Source organism: Rhea americana, unplaced genomic scaffold (genome assembly GCF_003343005.1).
Source record: "Rhea americana isolate MKP2758 unplaced genomic scaffold, rheAme1 scaffold_143, whole genome shotgun sequence".
Taxonomy (NCBI): domain Eukaryota; kingdom Metazoa; phylum Chordata; class Aves; order Rheiformes; family Rheidae; genus Rhea; species Rhea americana.
Window position 1 is genome coordinate 1,724,212 of NW_028185517.1, and position 16,951 is coordinate 1,741,162.

The following is a 16,951-nucleotide window of genomic DNA, read 5'->3' on the forward strand; positions in this document are numbered from 1 at the left end:
AAAGGGATGGGAAGGCGGCAGGCTGACCGGCAGGACGGGCGCTGGGCAGCGCAGCGCTGCACAGGCGTGGTGGCCGTCGAGCCACGCGGAGTCTCCGTCCCTGGGAAGCCATGCGCGGCTTTTCCTGGGGGCGCCGGCGATCACTCGCCACGCTGTTCAGCCCGCGCGTGATCGCTCGCGCGAGTCCTTCCCGCTGGGGCGAGACCGGCTCCCCCCCGATTCCTGCAGTCGGTCGTCTCCCCCGTGGCTGCTCCGGCCTCCTGCGCCGTCACCGGCTGCCAGGGAGGTCCGTGACCCCGGCCCGGGGCCGCGGGGGCTGCGGGTGCCCAGCCCCTCGGACCACGCCGTGCAGGGCCGCCTGGTCGCTTGCCAAGCGAGTTACGCTCGTGCTGCGCCCGGGCGGCTGCGCTGCCCCGCCGCTCGTCCCGGGACCGTCCCCCCCGGACGAGCTCGAAAGGCAGCACAGGTCAGGGCAAGGGGGCCGAGCTGCCCGCCGGGAGGAAACCCGGCTCCCCCACAGCCGCGTACCCCAGCGCACGGGTAGTGCTTGGTTGCACCGTGCCGGCCGGCAGCATCGACCCGCCGGCCGCGTGCCGCCGCCGCCACCGCCGCACCGGGGCTCCGGAACGGGGCCGGCACTGGGCAGGCATCCGTGACCGGAGCTGGCTCCCCTCACCGGCTGGGATAATTTTTCCTGGCTCAGCAGATTTTTTTTCCAAACTGTGTTGTACCATGCATATTAAAATAAAAGTCAGAGCTGATATTAAAAATACCACTGCTCAGTCATGTGTCCTGCCCGACTTTTTTTCTTTTCTCTCTTCTTCCAAAGCAAAAACAAAAGCAGAGCATCCCTAAGGCCATGGGATATCTAGCTGGCAAGAGTTTCTGTCGGCATCTGTTAATCAAATACTCGGTGTACTCTTTCAAAATAATACATTTTTTTTCCTCAGGGAGGAGTTGCATGGCTAATAGGGCAGACACCGGGAGCAGAGCTTGGGGGAACAGCTCTCCCCAAGGGGCACGCACCCTCCTATGCTTTTTGCAGTGAAAATGCCTTTCCCTTGCACAAGCAGGAGCACAGTGCTTGTGACTTGCTCCCTGCTTGCAGCGGTACCCGCCTGGGCCCTGCTTTTCCTTTACAGCTGGGGCGGCTGGGGAGGGGGGTCAGCTCTCGCAGCACGGGCTGATCCCTGCTCCTTGCCGTGCCGCGGGCTCGGACATTACTAGGTGCCGGGCTGCGGAGAGGCAGCACAGGCGGACTAATGCTGCTTCTGGCATCAGTATTAAATGAATATTTAAAATGTTTTCTTCTGGGACGCCAAAACCRTCTCCCCGACTTTGCCACCGTCTCTGTCCCCTCTGCCCCCCYTTTCCGTCATGCGTGGGCCTTGCAGCCCGGCTCGGTTTGGTTGAACACCACAGGCTGGGGCACAGGGACAGTGAAACAGCCTCAAGCGACAGACCCAATGTCGTCCTTCATGCTTCCAGCTTCCACCTTCGCCCTCGACCGCCCGGTCTGCCCCCGGCGTTTTAAAGGTGRTGCAATCCTGGAGAGGAGCTGGAAGCCCCCAGCCCCGGCGTTCAACAGCCAGGCGGAAAGCGCCCTTGCTGCGACGGCYGCAGCATCCCGGGGAAGAGCCCGGCCTGCGCTGGGTCTTCTCGGCGATTGCAGCGGTTGCAGCAAACTCCCGGTTGTGGCACCAAGTTAAGTTAGTTGAGGGCGCAGCGTAGCGGATAGGTGCAGCTCGTGGACCTCCCATCTGCTGCGTGCGCGTGTAGGAAGACATAGGAGCACACGTGTACCAGGCAGAATACTTTGAATATGCCTCATTTATAAGAGCATATTACCACACAACAACCACAGTAACCAAAAAACACAGGTAGGGTAGCTGGAATAGGGAAGGGAGTAACACACACTCGTTTTTAACTGCTGTATATGCTAATCCACCTACAAACCTGCCACGACGATTTTCAGGTGCTGGTGGAGAGTTATTTGGAAACGAAACAACGCACAAAGCCGTGTGCTAATACCAAAGAGTAAAGAGTGCATTTCCCGGCAGCTAACGATCTGACAAGGTTGTCAAGGGTTTGCAGTAAAGCTAAAAGCTTTTAATCCAGCTGGCTATTAACTGTGAGACCTGTGCGGCYGAAGGCAATGGCTGCTCATCCCAGCCACGACAAAAAGCATTAAGTAAAGCCCGTTGCGGGGCCGACGTGGAAGCCTCGCGCTGCCTCTCGGGGTATTCAGACCCTCACTGCRCAGCTCTCTCCTTCTGACTTTGACRTACATTCTGCTATAAAGAGAAATTCGGGGCTATGAACTGATTAAYTGCTAAGGAATCATRTTTGCTATTTTGGATTTTTCAGAATGGAAGTGTGGGAAACAGTTTGGGCAAAGCCAGAAATGACTCATTTGCTTTCTTAACGAGCGTGCAATGAGCATGGGTTAGCAAGCAGGATTCTCCTGCCAGGGAGCAGGTATGGCACAGATGGGAGGGATTTAAATTTCCTCCATGCTGTCCTCCTGCCTCAAAAATCAACCTCGTTCCCATGGGAATCGCTCTGAGCAGCTGCTGCCCTCGCGGGCGACGAGCCCGGGAGCAGGGGTGGCTGCAGCCAGGTCTGCTCCTGCCTCCGCCCGCTGCTCCTGGCTTGGTGAGGYGGATCTGGGAGTCTCTGCGTCCCGCCTTAACGCCCCTGGGCATCTTCTCTGCCGTTTTGCTCTCCCCGGGCTAAGCCCGAGGCCAGACCGGAGCTGTCTGAGCAAATGCCCCGCAGCCCGTGCTCAGCTCGCCCGGCGCGTGCTCCAGCACGGCACGGGGTGGAGCAGCGTCTGCAGGGCACCGGATGCACTAAATGCTGGGACTGGACCTCTGGCAAAGATCTTAGAGCTGCTGCTGCTCCTGCCCRTGAGCACGGGCCTCTAAGAGCAGCTCCTGGCGCGTTTCTGTCTTCCGTTAGGAACAGACACATGCTCACGTCTCTCGGGGCGGCCCTGCTCCGCGGGTCCCACACTGCGCCTCTGAACCCGAGCCCCGGTCTGTGCTCCCTCCCCGCCTTCCCCCAGCTTTCCCGGCCCCGGCCACGGTCCCTCTGGCTCCAGGGACCCCGGCRCCACGCTCCCCACTTCCCGGGCGCCCTCGGAGGGGAGAGCGCCCGCACCCGGGACGCCCGGGGCGATCGCAGCCTGTGCGAAGGCTTCGGGACCAGCGCAGACCCTGYTGTGTTTGGCCACTGGATGTCACAGCTGCTCAACGCACGCCGCAGCTGAGGCAGGAGGGGCAAAGTGCTCAGGCGGCAGCGGGCCAGGCTGCTGCTCCTTCTGCGAAGGGCGCTTGCCTGCGGAGGGGCTCGGGTTTGGCACGGTGAGCGAGGACTCCCAGAGGGACCGAGCAGCGAGCCTGCGCTGGGACGCATCACGCWGCGAGGAGCGATAACAGGCACCGCTCTGCGGAAGGAGCCGCGGGCGCGCGCGAGACAGCGCCAGCAGCGTCCCGGAAGGTGGGCCCGTATTTGCATGCTCTGCCAAGCTGTCCTGCCCCTGAATTATTCCTGCAGCAGCTCCAGTGTTCCTGCAGCTAAGAGWAACCGGCCGAAACTGAGCAAAGGGAAATTTTGGCTGCTGGTGAACTGCAGGTACCTAACGCTGAGAGCTGTCAGACTGCGAGCAGAAATTCGCTCTGGTCTACGGCAGACACGTTCTGCTGTTGGCATCCCTGATGCAAACCTCCCCTGCATCACAGGCTATTACTACCAAAATGCTGCAGTGGAATCGATACACAGCTCTGGATTTACAGTGGTAAAAAGCGAATCTAGCCAAGCATATCACAACGTTACGTTAGAGGAACAAGGCCCACAGGGGCTGTGTGAGCCAGAGAAATAATTCCAGCGCTTGTCTGCACTGACTTCTGCAGGTTGTGTATGCAGTTGAAAGCCAGGAAAATCAAAAAATAAATAAATAAAAAGAAAAAGAAGCAGCAGCAGCATGGCAACAAATTTCAGAGAGGTGGGGGCCAGTTTTGGAAGGAAGATGCCGAAACCTGGCAGGAGCTGTTGGACAGAAGGGTCCAGTTTCAGCCCGCGCAGCACGACGGGCTTTACCCGCGAAGCACCAGAACAGGCTGCTTTTTGCCTCTCGTAGACGCGCAGGCTCTGCACGCTTTTGTCCGTGCAGCCTGGCGCCGGCGTTTCAGCAGCCTCGCGTGCGAAGAGCCGGTAGCCGGCCGCGGGGCGATCTGCCCGTCCGTCCAACGGCCCCTGCCCGGTCCGGCGCCCGCAGGCCTGATGCAGCTGTCGCGGCCGCCGCTGAGCGAACGCCCGCGGGGCCGGTGGAGGCGGAAAAAGCCCTTCCGAGTCCTGGCTGATGGGAGCGCRGCGGTGTTGAGCCGGCTGCTCCGGGGCAACGGCACAGCTTTAACGTGGCTGCGGATACGCAGCCTGGGTCTGAAAGCCAGGCCTGCACCAGCGTTAGCCCAGCTAGGACGGACGGAAAAGCCTGGGAGAAGCAGGATTTAAAAGAAGGTGGAGAGCCGGGGAAAAGCCCAGAGATAACAGTGAAGCGCACAGAAGCCAGCGCTGAGGATAAAAGGCGGATTTCCGACGGTAGCCTGCGAAGGGGGAGCTGACGTGGGTGTGAGCAGATCWGTGTGCAAGCAGCCTGCCCTTGCACACAACGCCTGCCCGGAATATCCGTGCCTACGAGCCCTGAGGCTGGATTTCCCCCCGGCAAACCTTGGGTGCAGAGACACTTTCAAAGCGAAGCCTGATAGACCCAAACTTCACCTGAAATTAAAACACAAGTTTACTTCAAGCACTGGTCCTACCGTGACAGTAGGAGTTCCTAGGAACCAAGTTGACTTGTCYCTCTAGCAAATATATTGAGGTAGCAAAAAATATGATTAGTCCAACAGTCAAGCCCAGAACACAGCTGCTCTAAAAAAGGGCTCTAACTCCATGCACGAACTTGCAAGAAACTGCTCGTGTAGCGCTGAAGTATGTAATATTTTGTGCAGGGGAAAGGCTCCTTCCATATCAATCAGCTTGTAGATGGAAATTTAGTATTCAAATACATTTAAGGAGTATAAATAAAATTATTGTTATGCTGTATCTCAAAAACAAGTATCTTATTAAGTTATGCGGGCTAGAATGGTGCTTCCAGGGAAACTTTTCCTGTGTCTTCTTGCCTAAAGTGATGTCCTATGTGCAGAAGACACCAAATACGTGTCGTGAACCTGGAGCTCTRATGGCTGTTTGCAGGGGCCACAGAGTGGCCAGCGAATGCTGAACGGGAGTGCAAGAGTGAGTGCTGAGCACGCTTTGTGCCACCATCACTTTGATTTTATCCACGAGCTACACGTGGACCAGGCGAATAAGGACCATGGCACTTAGGAGATGATRCTACTTCTTAAGTTCCCTTAGTAAATCTGCTCCTCAGATTGCTGTTTTCCAGKGTAGTCACTAATCTGGGGCAACTAACTTGAAGTAACGGAGACATGCTTTTCGGGTGTGCTGAGCACCCGTAGCTCCTGCTGATGTCCAGTGAAATCTCACAGTTTTAGCATGTCAGAAAAAGCTCCATGTGAAATTAATTCACCTCTACGTCCCGGCCTCAGGGCACTCTCAAATGGGCTTTGTTTCAGAATTTTGTGCAGCCTGGGCTGGCTGGTCAATAAGGCACAGGCGAAGGAAACGGCTTGTTTCTAAATAAGCTCCACTGAGACCCTTTCTGCGCTGCAGTCGGGGTGTCGGGGGGATGCTCTGGTGCAGAAGTGACCACCTGTTCTCGACCCTTGTTTGCACCCCACATGCTGCTGTGTGCAATCCTGGAGTGTAAACAGGTATAAATCCTGAAATTTCTCCCTCAGCTRATTTCAGGCCGTATTTACCCAACTGGATACACAAGGATTATGAAGTGCATTGCAGGGCATGTTTGATTAGTTTAGTTCTTACACAGTTCAGTGCAGCTGTCAGAATAAATGACTTCTTTAGAGCATGGGGGGAAAATACATATTTGGTTAATTAACTCAATATTACAGCAGTTCCCAAACATTAAATACACACTGCACAAAACAGCAAACCAGAAAAAAGCCTTTTAATAATAACAATTTGCTCACAAAGAATAAAATCAAGAATACAAAACTGCTTCTGGCCTTCAGCACAGTCCAGTGCTAGAAAGCTGAGTTTACATGAAGGCTGTAACTTGCCTGTGGCTGTCATTGCTGCGCTGCTGTTATTACGTACATTATTGCTGAAATAATTATTGGAAATGTTATTGCAAGGGGTAGGGATATTGCAAACACAAGCGCTGAGATTTCGCTCATGTGAGCTGTCTTGCCAAATGTTTGATATTGCTGCCTGTCACCTAAAATCAATAGCAAAACTGTACTGCATTTGGTGGAGGCAAAAGCTCTTCTCACTTCCAGGTGAAAATCCTGTTCCCAGGGTAGGTTTCTGCTTCGCTTTTGTTACGAAACCCAGGCTTTTCTGGTTGGGAGGCACTGCTGGTCAGAAAGGGACGTCAGTGCTGGGTCGGTGTGTCCTTCCGTTCGGGTGGGCGAGAGAAGGGGGAAGCGTTTTCGAAGGGAATGGCATTTGCGTAGGAGTAGGACACAAAAGGGCAGGCGAAGATCAAAGGTCTCTTCCCTTCTCTGCCAAATGACTTTTACTGGACCTTAGGCAATTATTCGTTTGGACCAAATTTTTAGGGAAATCAAGCTCCTGAAGATGTACAGGATGTACCTCTCTCTTGGCCAGGCCGTCTGCATCACCTCAGCCCCCCGCATTTATTCAACACCAGGAAACAAATATCTGCGAGCTTAAATGAAACGAAAAGAAAATAACTAGCAAACAGTAACAAACCCCCAGCTGTGGGCTCACTTGAGCATTAGAAAGATGATGAGCTAGCTTTACACCCTTTTCTTTTTAAAACAATCGCTTCTTCCAAACCGTCTCAGCTGGATTTGCAGTCAGAGTTCAACAGTTGCTTGCAGCTTCTTGCCTTAGCCCTAACTTCGCTTGTCCCAGGCAGCCACARCTCTGACATTTATCAGTATATTGTAATCTGGGGGGAGAGCTGGGGGGAGCGGACTGAAGAAAGAGGAAAATGTTTCTGTATTGATGGTCAGTCACAGCCGCGACGGAGATGGCGTCAAAGCTCTACTTAGCCTGAAAKAAAGCAGTGTGGGGAGTGCCAATTCCCGTGAAAGGTCTGCATCCTTGAAGGAAAGCACTTGTTATTAGCTCAGCRTCACCCAGACCTCTACGGGAAAGACTGAAGTTAGGGCTAAGGGGCTTACAGCCACAGGAGGAAGGGCAGGATCCAGCATGCCAGGCCTCCTAGATATTCCCTTCCTCCATAGATAAGCCAGGAGGGTTTTAATATTAAGCACTTGGAGAGACAAAGAGCACATGCAAGCAGACCGAGAGCCTGTAGTTCTCAGCTCAGTGTCAGAAGTTTGCGTCTGAGCTAATGACACTAACAGGAAAAAGAGCTGTTATGAGCACTTAGCATGAGCTAATATTCAACTTTAATGGGCTATTAAGTCTGAGAGCTGAAGTGGTATCAAGAGCTCAGAGCAGCTGACTGACTCCTGAATTGGGACCTCCAACATCTAGCTTGCAAAAGCAATGAACCATTTCATCACCACTTGCCAGGTGTAAAAGGGGAGTCCAGGAAGAGGCACAGCGCTGTGCTCAGGAGAAAGKGAGTTTTTTGTTAATAAACACTCGCCCAGGACATCAAAGTCACACTAGACCACCCACCYCTAGCCCAGATGACATACAAGAGCTTTTTATTTTAATTTCACTTGTTTAAGTAAATACCACTTATTTAAATCATTTGYCCTCTATTCTTCTTTTGGTAACTCTCTCTGTAATTAAGAATAGATAATTCACTCACAGTTCTTCCCCCCTCAGAGACTTTCTGGCTGTGCCCTGGTCCTATTCACTGCTTGCATTGCTAAAGAACCTGATTTCTCAGCTGGGGAGTATTTAGATCCCAATTTCTGTGTAAACACTGCTTCTCCTTCAGCAGAGGTTCAGTCTCCTGCTATTAATGGGCTATTACTGCAATGCAGGTTTCTTGTGTTGCAGCACTGTTGTCTTGCAGACAAAATAACGCACATTTTCACTCCAGGGAAGGCAGAGCAACCTTTTATTGCTGCCTCTCCTGGCGTTACAATAACCAGACTGACATGATTTGCTGGTAAGTGAGGAGACTTTTCAGACTCCTGCGCTAGCAGCAGCTCCCACCGTGCTGCAATAACCCTGTCTGCTTCTCCTCCACGCCGAAGGAGAGCTGGATGAAGAGCWCTGGGCAAAGCACTTTGCTGGCTGTGCTGGCAAGCACCAATCTCCAGTTGGCATCCAGAAGAAGAAAGTGACCTACAACCCTCCCTTACCCCAGCTGGAGCTGAGCGGTCACAACGGGCCCTTGCAGGGGAGCCTCACCGTGACCAACAACGGTCATTCAGGTAAGGTGGGGGGCACCCCCCAGACGCCTGCCCAAAGGAGGAGGAGGAGGCTGAGACACGGCTGCTGAGGAAGGAGCRGCCCGAAGCAGAAATCGGGGCACRCAGCTCRGGCGGTGTCGATCGCCTTTGCAGCRGAAAGGGGAAGCTCTAATGCACAAGGCAGCCGGTGCTTCCCCACTATTTCAGGATTTGGAGGCGTCCGCAGCCCCAAGTCACGCGAGGGTCCCCACATGCACAGACTGCTGCATGCCCAGCATCCAGGGCCTCACCACCCACCGTTTCCATGACAACAGAGGATGCTGGCAGCCAGCCGTGCATGTGAATAGGTCATCAGCAGCATAGCAAAAGCTTTACGTTTTTGAAATGCAGAGGTCATTAACGATAGGCCTTTCCTAAAACCCAAGGTTTTTATCTGCACCTCTTTGACTTCAGGTTTGTGTACATCTTACCAGGCTGAGTCCTGCAGCCTCATCAACAGAGGAGAGAGAGAACTTTCCTGCTAGGACTCTCGGTGGAAGAAACTCTTGACTGTGACAGCATAAATTGGGCTGTGGTGTATCCCCTGGAGGTTTCAGCTGAGCACCGTAGCCTGCAGGCGTTACCCTGTTTGGAGCTTACAGGAGACTCAGAGTACAGGTCCGTGTTTTCCCAGTACGTAGAGGATAAGGGACACCTCCTGCGTATTCATCTCGGCGCTCTGCCGTAGCTGGAGCACTATCGCGAACCTTCTGCGGGCAGGCAAGGGGCAGGCTGAAACAGGTTAAGGGAGCCAGGCATTGCCGTAGTAGAAGGAAGTTGTCTCTTCCCCAGCTGAGCAGATGACCCACGAGGATGTCAAGCTGGCGACACTGCAGGAATAGATCATTGATTTTAACCGACTGCAATGCTGTTCACAGACAGTGTCCTTTTTCTGAGGTCACTTCACTTTGTTTTGTCTCATCTCACTTTGTTCTGTTCTCCCAGTTTTGCTGTTTTCCCCAATCACATAGAAAAGCCTTCCAGAAACACATATACAAATTAGGGAAAGAAGGGGCAATTACATTTCTGTAATATATTTTCTCTGTTAGACATTAAAAAGGAATAAAAGGCAGACAGAGGACAATAGTTTGGCTTTTTCTTTCAGTGCATCTGTAGACTGGAGCAGTATAATAATGAGCAATATGTGGGGCATACTGACTCCTCTACGCATCTTTTGCCCCTATGCAATAATAGTAAAAACTAGAAGCAACAGAACTGGAGAACTGTGGTTCACTACCAAGTTCGCACCCAATGTTTGGTTAGATGTAGTGACACCAGGTACAGGACAGAGAAGAATCCCTCCCTTACAGTTAAAGGATTGGTATTTCAGCTCTCCGGAAGGSAAGCTGAAGCACAGAGTGAGTTAAAAGTCTTGCTTTTGACCACTCAGACTCTCAAGGCAAGTCTAATCATGTAGGAGTTCCTGCATTCTCCTGCTGCAGTCTGTAATTCATTGCCTAAATAATTCATCAGCCAGTGCTATTGGGATAATGCTGTTGGACTGCAGATGAGCAGCGAGAGAAGCACGGCCTGATAGCTGCTGGGGTTTCATCTAGAAAGTGTCTGGAACATAAGGAGCCTGGTAGCCCTCTAATCCCGCATGACAGCCCTTTCTTCCTCCCTGTTACAGAGAGAGAAAGAAATATGGAGTGAGAAAATGAAGTGATGAAAGACACACTATCTTCAGAGAAAGACTGTTGTGATTGTATTTCCAAAAATCATAATGACTAAGTGCTCCTGTTTATCTCCCGTGCRAGCTCAACGTTCAGTCAGAAGGTCTCATGACAGCATTGCTACCCTGACTGCCTACAAATTAATTCCTGCAGGTTTAGATTTCAGGTCTCTGACTGCACGTGTGTATTTTCCTGCTCTCTTGTTAACACCAAAACAGTGATTTGCTAACCCAGGGAATTTTACTAAAGCACAGTGGCAAAATGACAGTCCTTATCCACCGCTCCTGGGAAGTCAGGCTGGATTCAGTGGGATGGAACAATATCTCTCAAGGGAAATCTTCCACTGGGTTACACCAGAAGAGGCTGAGGAGACCTCAGAGGGAGAAGAGACGTACAGCAGTGCAAGTGAGAGCAGAAATGCCMGGAGGAGGAAGGCACAGTCGCAGTCAGATGCGCATTCGGGAATCCAGGCTGACTTCCCGCTGCCTGGCAAAACCTTCCAGCCCACAACAACAAGGCTTTCCACCGGCTTTGCACAGACATACCAGGTGGAAAGTACTTGCAAACTGGGCTGTTAGTTATCTCTAGGCTTTCAAAGTATTTTCACAAACCACCTTACAGAAGCCTTAACCTTCCCATAAACTCGCAACTGCCCTATGTGGCTGTGTATTGCAGAAACTAGAAGCCATAATTAGGTGCTTGGGGAGGTAAATAACCCTCATTATGGAAGGCAGTCAGCAGGGATCGACATAAGAAGCAAGGTAGATGTTTATTTCCCACTCTAGATTCTTTGCRGTGTTACAAAGAAACACATTTTCATCTTATCTGCCTGTAAATAGTTTATAAATTCTTTAATAGTTTAGAAATTCTCTCCTMACAAACACAAACTATGACTGATAAATAATACACTATTACATTTTGATAAAATACTTGCTTTTTTTATAATGTGCTCTGGCTATCATCAGGATGAGGCAATTCTCTATTTTCAGTCTTAGGTTTGGCATGTATATTAACATAATATATGATTTGTGGCAGTACAGTAGCAGGAAGACAAATGTTTCATAGTCCCTTTGTGAATACTCCTTGGCAAAGAGAAGCAAAGAGATTTGTCTCTACCAATCCTCCAAGCACTAATGTAGTCTTTGCAGATTTACAGGGTTCTGGCCCAGCATGCCTCTCCCTAGACGATGCAGTTTCCAGAACGCTGAAAATTATGGTGACAGGTTAGATGAGGCCAGTCGCTTTTTCAAGTTCTACCGCCTTTTCTTTACTGGAAATAAAGATGTTAATGAATCTGTGCAGAGCCCGGCAAGATGCAGTGTACTGCGAAAGAGATGAGCATTAAAACACTTCTATTAGTGCCTAAGGAAAAACCTGGAGCTGCCCAGCTGCAAAGACATCTGCAGACACAGCTAGTGCCTAGTCATCTCTGCCGGGTCTGGCCTCTCTCCTTTGTGGCGAACAAGCCTGAGGTCAGGAAAGATTTTAAGTACACACCCAGCGTTCAGCTTCAGGGGCTCGCCTTGCATACCGGATTTACCCCCCCTCGAGCAGGGCCGTCCCAGCCACGAGCCGTGTTGGCAGAGCGCGCTGCCGCTGCGCGCACAGCCGCAGGAGCCAGCCTGCCTGCTCCCGGTGCTAGCCTCACCCTGCTTTTCGGTCCAGATCGATTTGCCACCCACCCTGCGCGTCTCCAGGGGGCTTCCAGGCCTCTACACAGCCGTGCAGACGCACCTGCATTGGGGCGGGCTGGACCTGGAGACGAGCGGCTCGGAGCACACCGCRGACGGGATGAGATACTTCGCAGAGGTACCTGCTCGGGCGGAGGCGCTCTTCTCCTGCACGGCGGGCTGCAGGGAGGCTTCGCTTGCTCTCTTGCAAGTCTGGCAGTTGGGGAATTGGAAGCAACAGCCTACAAAGCCTGCAGGAAGCAGTGTGGAGCTCTTGGGGGAAAATAGGGCTCCCATGGGTGCAAGTGGTCCGTGCACTGCAAGGGCCGAGCCTGCCATCCATCGGCACCCACAGCTGCAAGRAAAGCTGATGCAGAGGCACTGATACCCACTGAGGATGGAGTTGTTCCTCCACGGTTGGCACAAAATCTCTTAAACTAAAGGCCTATTTGGCCTAAAGGGCTGGGAGGACCTTTGTGAGAAGCACCAGGAGCTGGGATGACGCTTCCCCCTTCAGTTTGTACCCAGACCTCCGAGGTGCTTGTGACACTCTCTGTCCCCGCTTGCTAAAGGACCCTGTCTCTTCCYCAACAGCTGCACGTTGTCCACTACAACTCTGCCAGCTACTCGAGCTTTGAAGACGCGAAAGCCAGGCCGAATGGATTGGCAGCTCTTGCCTTCCTGTACGTGGTAGGCTCGCCCCCAGCTACAACCCCTGTTTATACCRCGGCTGCATTCGGAGCGGGTCCAGCCACAAGCAGCCTGTACGGGGTCTGCGCGTCCTAGCTTGTCGCCAGCCTGAGGGAGCTGTCAGCAGCAGGACTGCTCCTCCCTTGCGCTGTCTGGCGTCCACACGAGCCCGGCCAGCGCTGCTCGAGAGCCCGGGGAGACCTGCCCCAGGAGGAGGATTACCGGGAGGGACAGCTGGGCTCCGCCGCCGTGCCGCAGCGCCTTGCTCCCGCTTGCAAACGTGAGCACTCAGCTCTGTGCGGCGTAGGAGCGGTGACAAAGAACCCCCGCAGCTCATTACACTACTTTATCCTAGATGTGTGTGTACAGCCCTTACCGTACCCAGGACTGTCCAGCCCACTAGGAGACCCGACGGCAGCATTTGTTCCCTCCATCTCCCAGTTCAGGCTCCCACRCTGAGCAGTGCCATGCACAGCAGGACGGGAAGGCCACTAACTTTTTTTTTTTTTTTTAATCATCAACTCTTTATGCTGTGTTTAGGATGGACACCTTGAGAACGCCTACTACAGCGAGTTCATTTGCAAACTGGCCGAAGTCAGGTTTGCAGGTAAGCCCCGGGGACGGCGCGCTCTCTTCTCGACGCTCTCAGAGCCCGCAGGTCCGCGCTGGCGCCGCGGACAGTGCCGCGCTGCTTGCGGCCGCGTGGCCGGCGTGCAGCCCGCCCCTGCTGCCACCCCTGCGCACGCTCCTCCGGACCGGAGCCCACCAAGCGCCCGGCCGGCCCGCGCAACGCCCCGCGGCCCCGCGCCCGCCCGGCAGCTCTGCTTCCTCGGGGGACGGCTGCGGCAGGCAGAGCGCAGCACCCTCTCGCGCCTCTGCGGGCACCAGGGCTCGCTGGCACCCCCACCCTGCTCGAGCGCGTGGCCCGGACCGTCCTGGGTTCTCCAGCTGTACTGGCGCACGCTCAGGTGCGAACTCGCTGCTTACAGTCACAGCAGCTTCTCTTTCCTCCACACTCGTTCTTCCTTACAAGTTTCCTTTTCTGTTCTCCAGTGGTTTTGGGAACAGCCTGGCAAAGCAACTAGTGCAATATTTCTCATATGGGGTTTTTRACCCCTAAAAAACTAGAATTACAGATAACCACAATGACTCAGTGATGCTAGATCACAGTACGGTTCAGTTTCTGTTCAGCACGAGTTCAGCTGATGTCTGGTGAGTGATAACAGAGCTCCTTGCTCAGTTAAACTCGGCCATACTGAAAACACTACAGAAAGGAGAGACCAGCCAGGGTCAACAAGGCAAAACTGCTGCAAGACGGTGTTTGAGAAAAAGGTAAAGAGAAGAAAGAAATATAGGGGAAAAAAATAAATAGAGAAAAAGATAGTTCAAAAAATAAAGAAAAAAGGAGCCATTCATAGCAATAAAATAATTACAGAATAATTAGTACTTATTAGAAAAATGATTTTTTTATTGTCTGCACCTGCATTGCACAGCTAGAATATATCATTTCAGCAGTGGCCTGATAGGGGYTTTGGCTCTGTGACAGGAGAGCAGGGCAGGGGCATTGCAGAGGACCGAGCTGAGCGCAAGGCGTCCGTGCACCGGAGCACTGGGGAGTAACCCCAGCTGTGCCAGCAGTCAGATGCTCTCMCACCCCAGATTCCCCTTCCCTTCCGCCTGTCTTGTCTGGAAGACAGCTTTAGCAGGGAACAAAGTAACACTAGTAAAATAAGCTTACCAATAAGTCTTGCAGGGTGATCATCTTCCTTGATAAAACAGAAGCACCAGTAAGCCTTCCTTCCGGGTGAAAAACAAGATAGGGAGGAGGTTTTAGTACTGGAGGACCACAGTGTATTTGCATTTGACCAAAAAAAAAAAAAAAAAAAAAAAAGAAGTAAAAAAAGAAAAGAAATTTCAGTGGAGAGGAGAAAAGCTAGGAGGCACTTAGGGAAGCAGTACACTACAGAATAATTGCTAAATCTCCATTATGCGTACTACCAGGCAGGCATTAAAATAACTTYCTTCAGACAAAACATCATCGCGAATTAGCTGCTAAGAGCCCTGTTGKTCTATTCCTTTCCCTGCTGCAAGATCCTGGTTCTAGCTCCCTTTAGACAAAGTTCTTGACCTTACTGCCCTTCCTGATAAGGCTACGTTCCTCACAGATCAGCCTCCTGGAGAACACCTTGCTGGACTGGCAAAACAGGACCTTGCGGAACGACTGCCGGCACGCTCAGCCYCTCCGTGCCCGCGTGGTGGAGGCCTCCTTCAGAGCCAGACTCRTCCCAGGTAAAGGGAGGCAGCAGGCTGGACTGATGCCTTTGCCAGGCAGCAGGAAATTTGTTTGGAAAAGGTTAAGCTAGAAATGGCTTAAACYAGGAAACTCCAGATCGTCATCCCCAGGAGTAGCAGTGTCCCTGCACAGCGGGTGGAGATGGCCCGTGTGCCCCCTGGGCCCCTGCCAACACGCCTGGCATCTTACGACGCGCCGGTGGTTGCAAGCTGTACGCCAGCCCTCTGCTCCCACTGCGATGGTGCTCACAGAGCCACCCCACGACTGGTGCTGCTCCGTGACACCGCGCAGAAACAGGAGGTTCAAGCCCGCCTGTGCCAGCGTGGCTGAGGCGCCCCGTCCGTTGCAGAAACGGCGCTGGCACGGTGCTTATTAGCCAGGAACCATACAGCGGTGAGACACCCCATTTTAAAACAACGGTGTTCCCCAGATCTGTCACGAGCTATGAAGCAGAAAACCTGCTATGCGCAGGTCCTGACCTYCAGTAAATCCAGCTGTCTGCTTGCTCTAGAGCAATGCCATCCCGAGGAACTCCAGCTCAGGCTGGAGCAAATCCAGGCGCAGCTCCAGGACGTGAAGAAAGAGCTACTGAACAGAGTGAGCCGGATTGGTAAGAAACATGCATCTACGGAGCTACCGGTTAAGCTCCACGTTACCTCCCACCTCCTCTAAGGGTGAAGAGCCCTTGCCCTGCTGCCCTAAGTCATTAACAGGTTTGGTACTGACACAGGCAAGTAGAATTTGGTCCCCAGTCTGGGCCGGATGGAGAATTTCCCTGAGTCACATGGTCATCAGGTCTAGCTCGCTCTAAACTAGCTGCTCTTGCACAGACTGCAGAGCTTTGCAGTCATGAATTTAATCTCACAGTTCCCCTAGGGTAAATCATTGTCTCCATTTCACACAGGATGACAACGGAGGGAGGAAAAAAACATGATTTTCCCAAAGCAGCTAGGCAAGGGAGCTTACTTTTTATTATTTCAAGCTCATTTGTTGTTGGCACTACACATGCCAGTAGGTGCAGCTAAATCAGCTAAGTCTGCCACAGCCTTGCCAGTTGGCATGGGTGTATTCTGCAGGGGTTGGTCTGATTTATAGACACAGGAGGAAATGCAATAGCTGACTCTCTTTGGTTCTTGCAGGTGTTAAATCTAGCACTTTCCCAGCTTTCTACTTCCCAGCAGGAAACATCGAGAGTTCTGTGAACATTCAGCCCCTCCATGATACGACTCTTCAAGCTTTCACCTTAGGCTTTTGGACCAAAGCCCAGATGGCCGGTAGTCAGACTGTTCTCTCCTACTCCACCCAACAGAGGAATAACGAGCTGGTGGTGACTGTGGGCACAGATGTGGGGCTGTGGATAGGAGGCCRTTTCATCAGCTTCCCTTCGCACCACAAGTACACTACTGCACGGCATGGGCCTCCCAGTCTGGGATGGCAGATCTATGGCTGAACGGAGCAGTGGGTAAGGCCAAGAGTATCCAGAAAGGATATGTGACCCAGGCTGGAGGGACACTTGTCCTGGGGAAAGACAGAGATACTCTTCTTAGGACCTTCTCCAATGGCTTTGCAGGATGGATGACCCATGTGAACTTGTGGAGTCACGTTCTCAGTTCTGCAGATGTTCGGGCACTTGCATCGTGCAGACCAGGGCAACCGAAGGGAGATATCATAGCCTGGGGAAAGACTCCCAAGACCCTCCTGGGGGGAGTGGTTCTGGAGTCTGACACCAGTTGTGAGTGACCCCCCCCACACACACACACACTTTTTCTTTTTTTTCCTAAAAGGCAAGAAAGGAATCCAAYACACTTGGAAAACTTGAGAAGGGAAGCTTGGCCATATATATTTTTTTTGATTAATCGCTTATCTCTTCKTCTACTTTGTATAGGTTCACTAGGCATTGACTTAGCGCTCTATTTTTTTTTCCAAGAAGGTAGTTGGGGGTGAGGCCTCCATCAATGTGACAGAGGGAAAGAAGAGAGCAGGACTCATCATAGAGACTGAGCAGGGAAGCAGCATCTTTTTCAACACGTGTACATCACAAGAGAAGTCTGAGGGTGCAGAAGTACGTCATGTGAAGGATTATCTCCATCGACAATACACAGGCAGCACGAGGCTGTTGAAGAATTCTGTTTTTTT

General features: G+C 52.4%; 2 protein-coding genes across 3 annotated transcripts in view; one reads left to right on the plus strand and one right to left on the minus strand.

Annotated features, from left to right (window-relative positions):
* The window catches only part of ENO1 (enolase 1), a 273,184-nt gene that overhangs the window by 12,946 nt on the left and 243,287 nt on the right, over positions 1-16,951 (minus strand). The window lies entirely within an intron of this gene.
* CA6 (carbonic anhydrase 6) lies at positions 1,467-16,555 on the plus strand. The gene is given in 12 exon segments (XM_085298905.1): positions 1,467-1,536; positions 4,280-4,441; positions 8,292-8,476; positions 11,828-11,971; positions 12,427-12,522; positions 13,063-13,172; positions 13,383-13,432; positions 13,435-13,490; positions 14,688-14,811; positions 15,327-15,425; positions 15,955-16,209; positions 16,212-16,555. Coding segments are annotated over 12 exon segments (1,695 nt in total).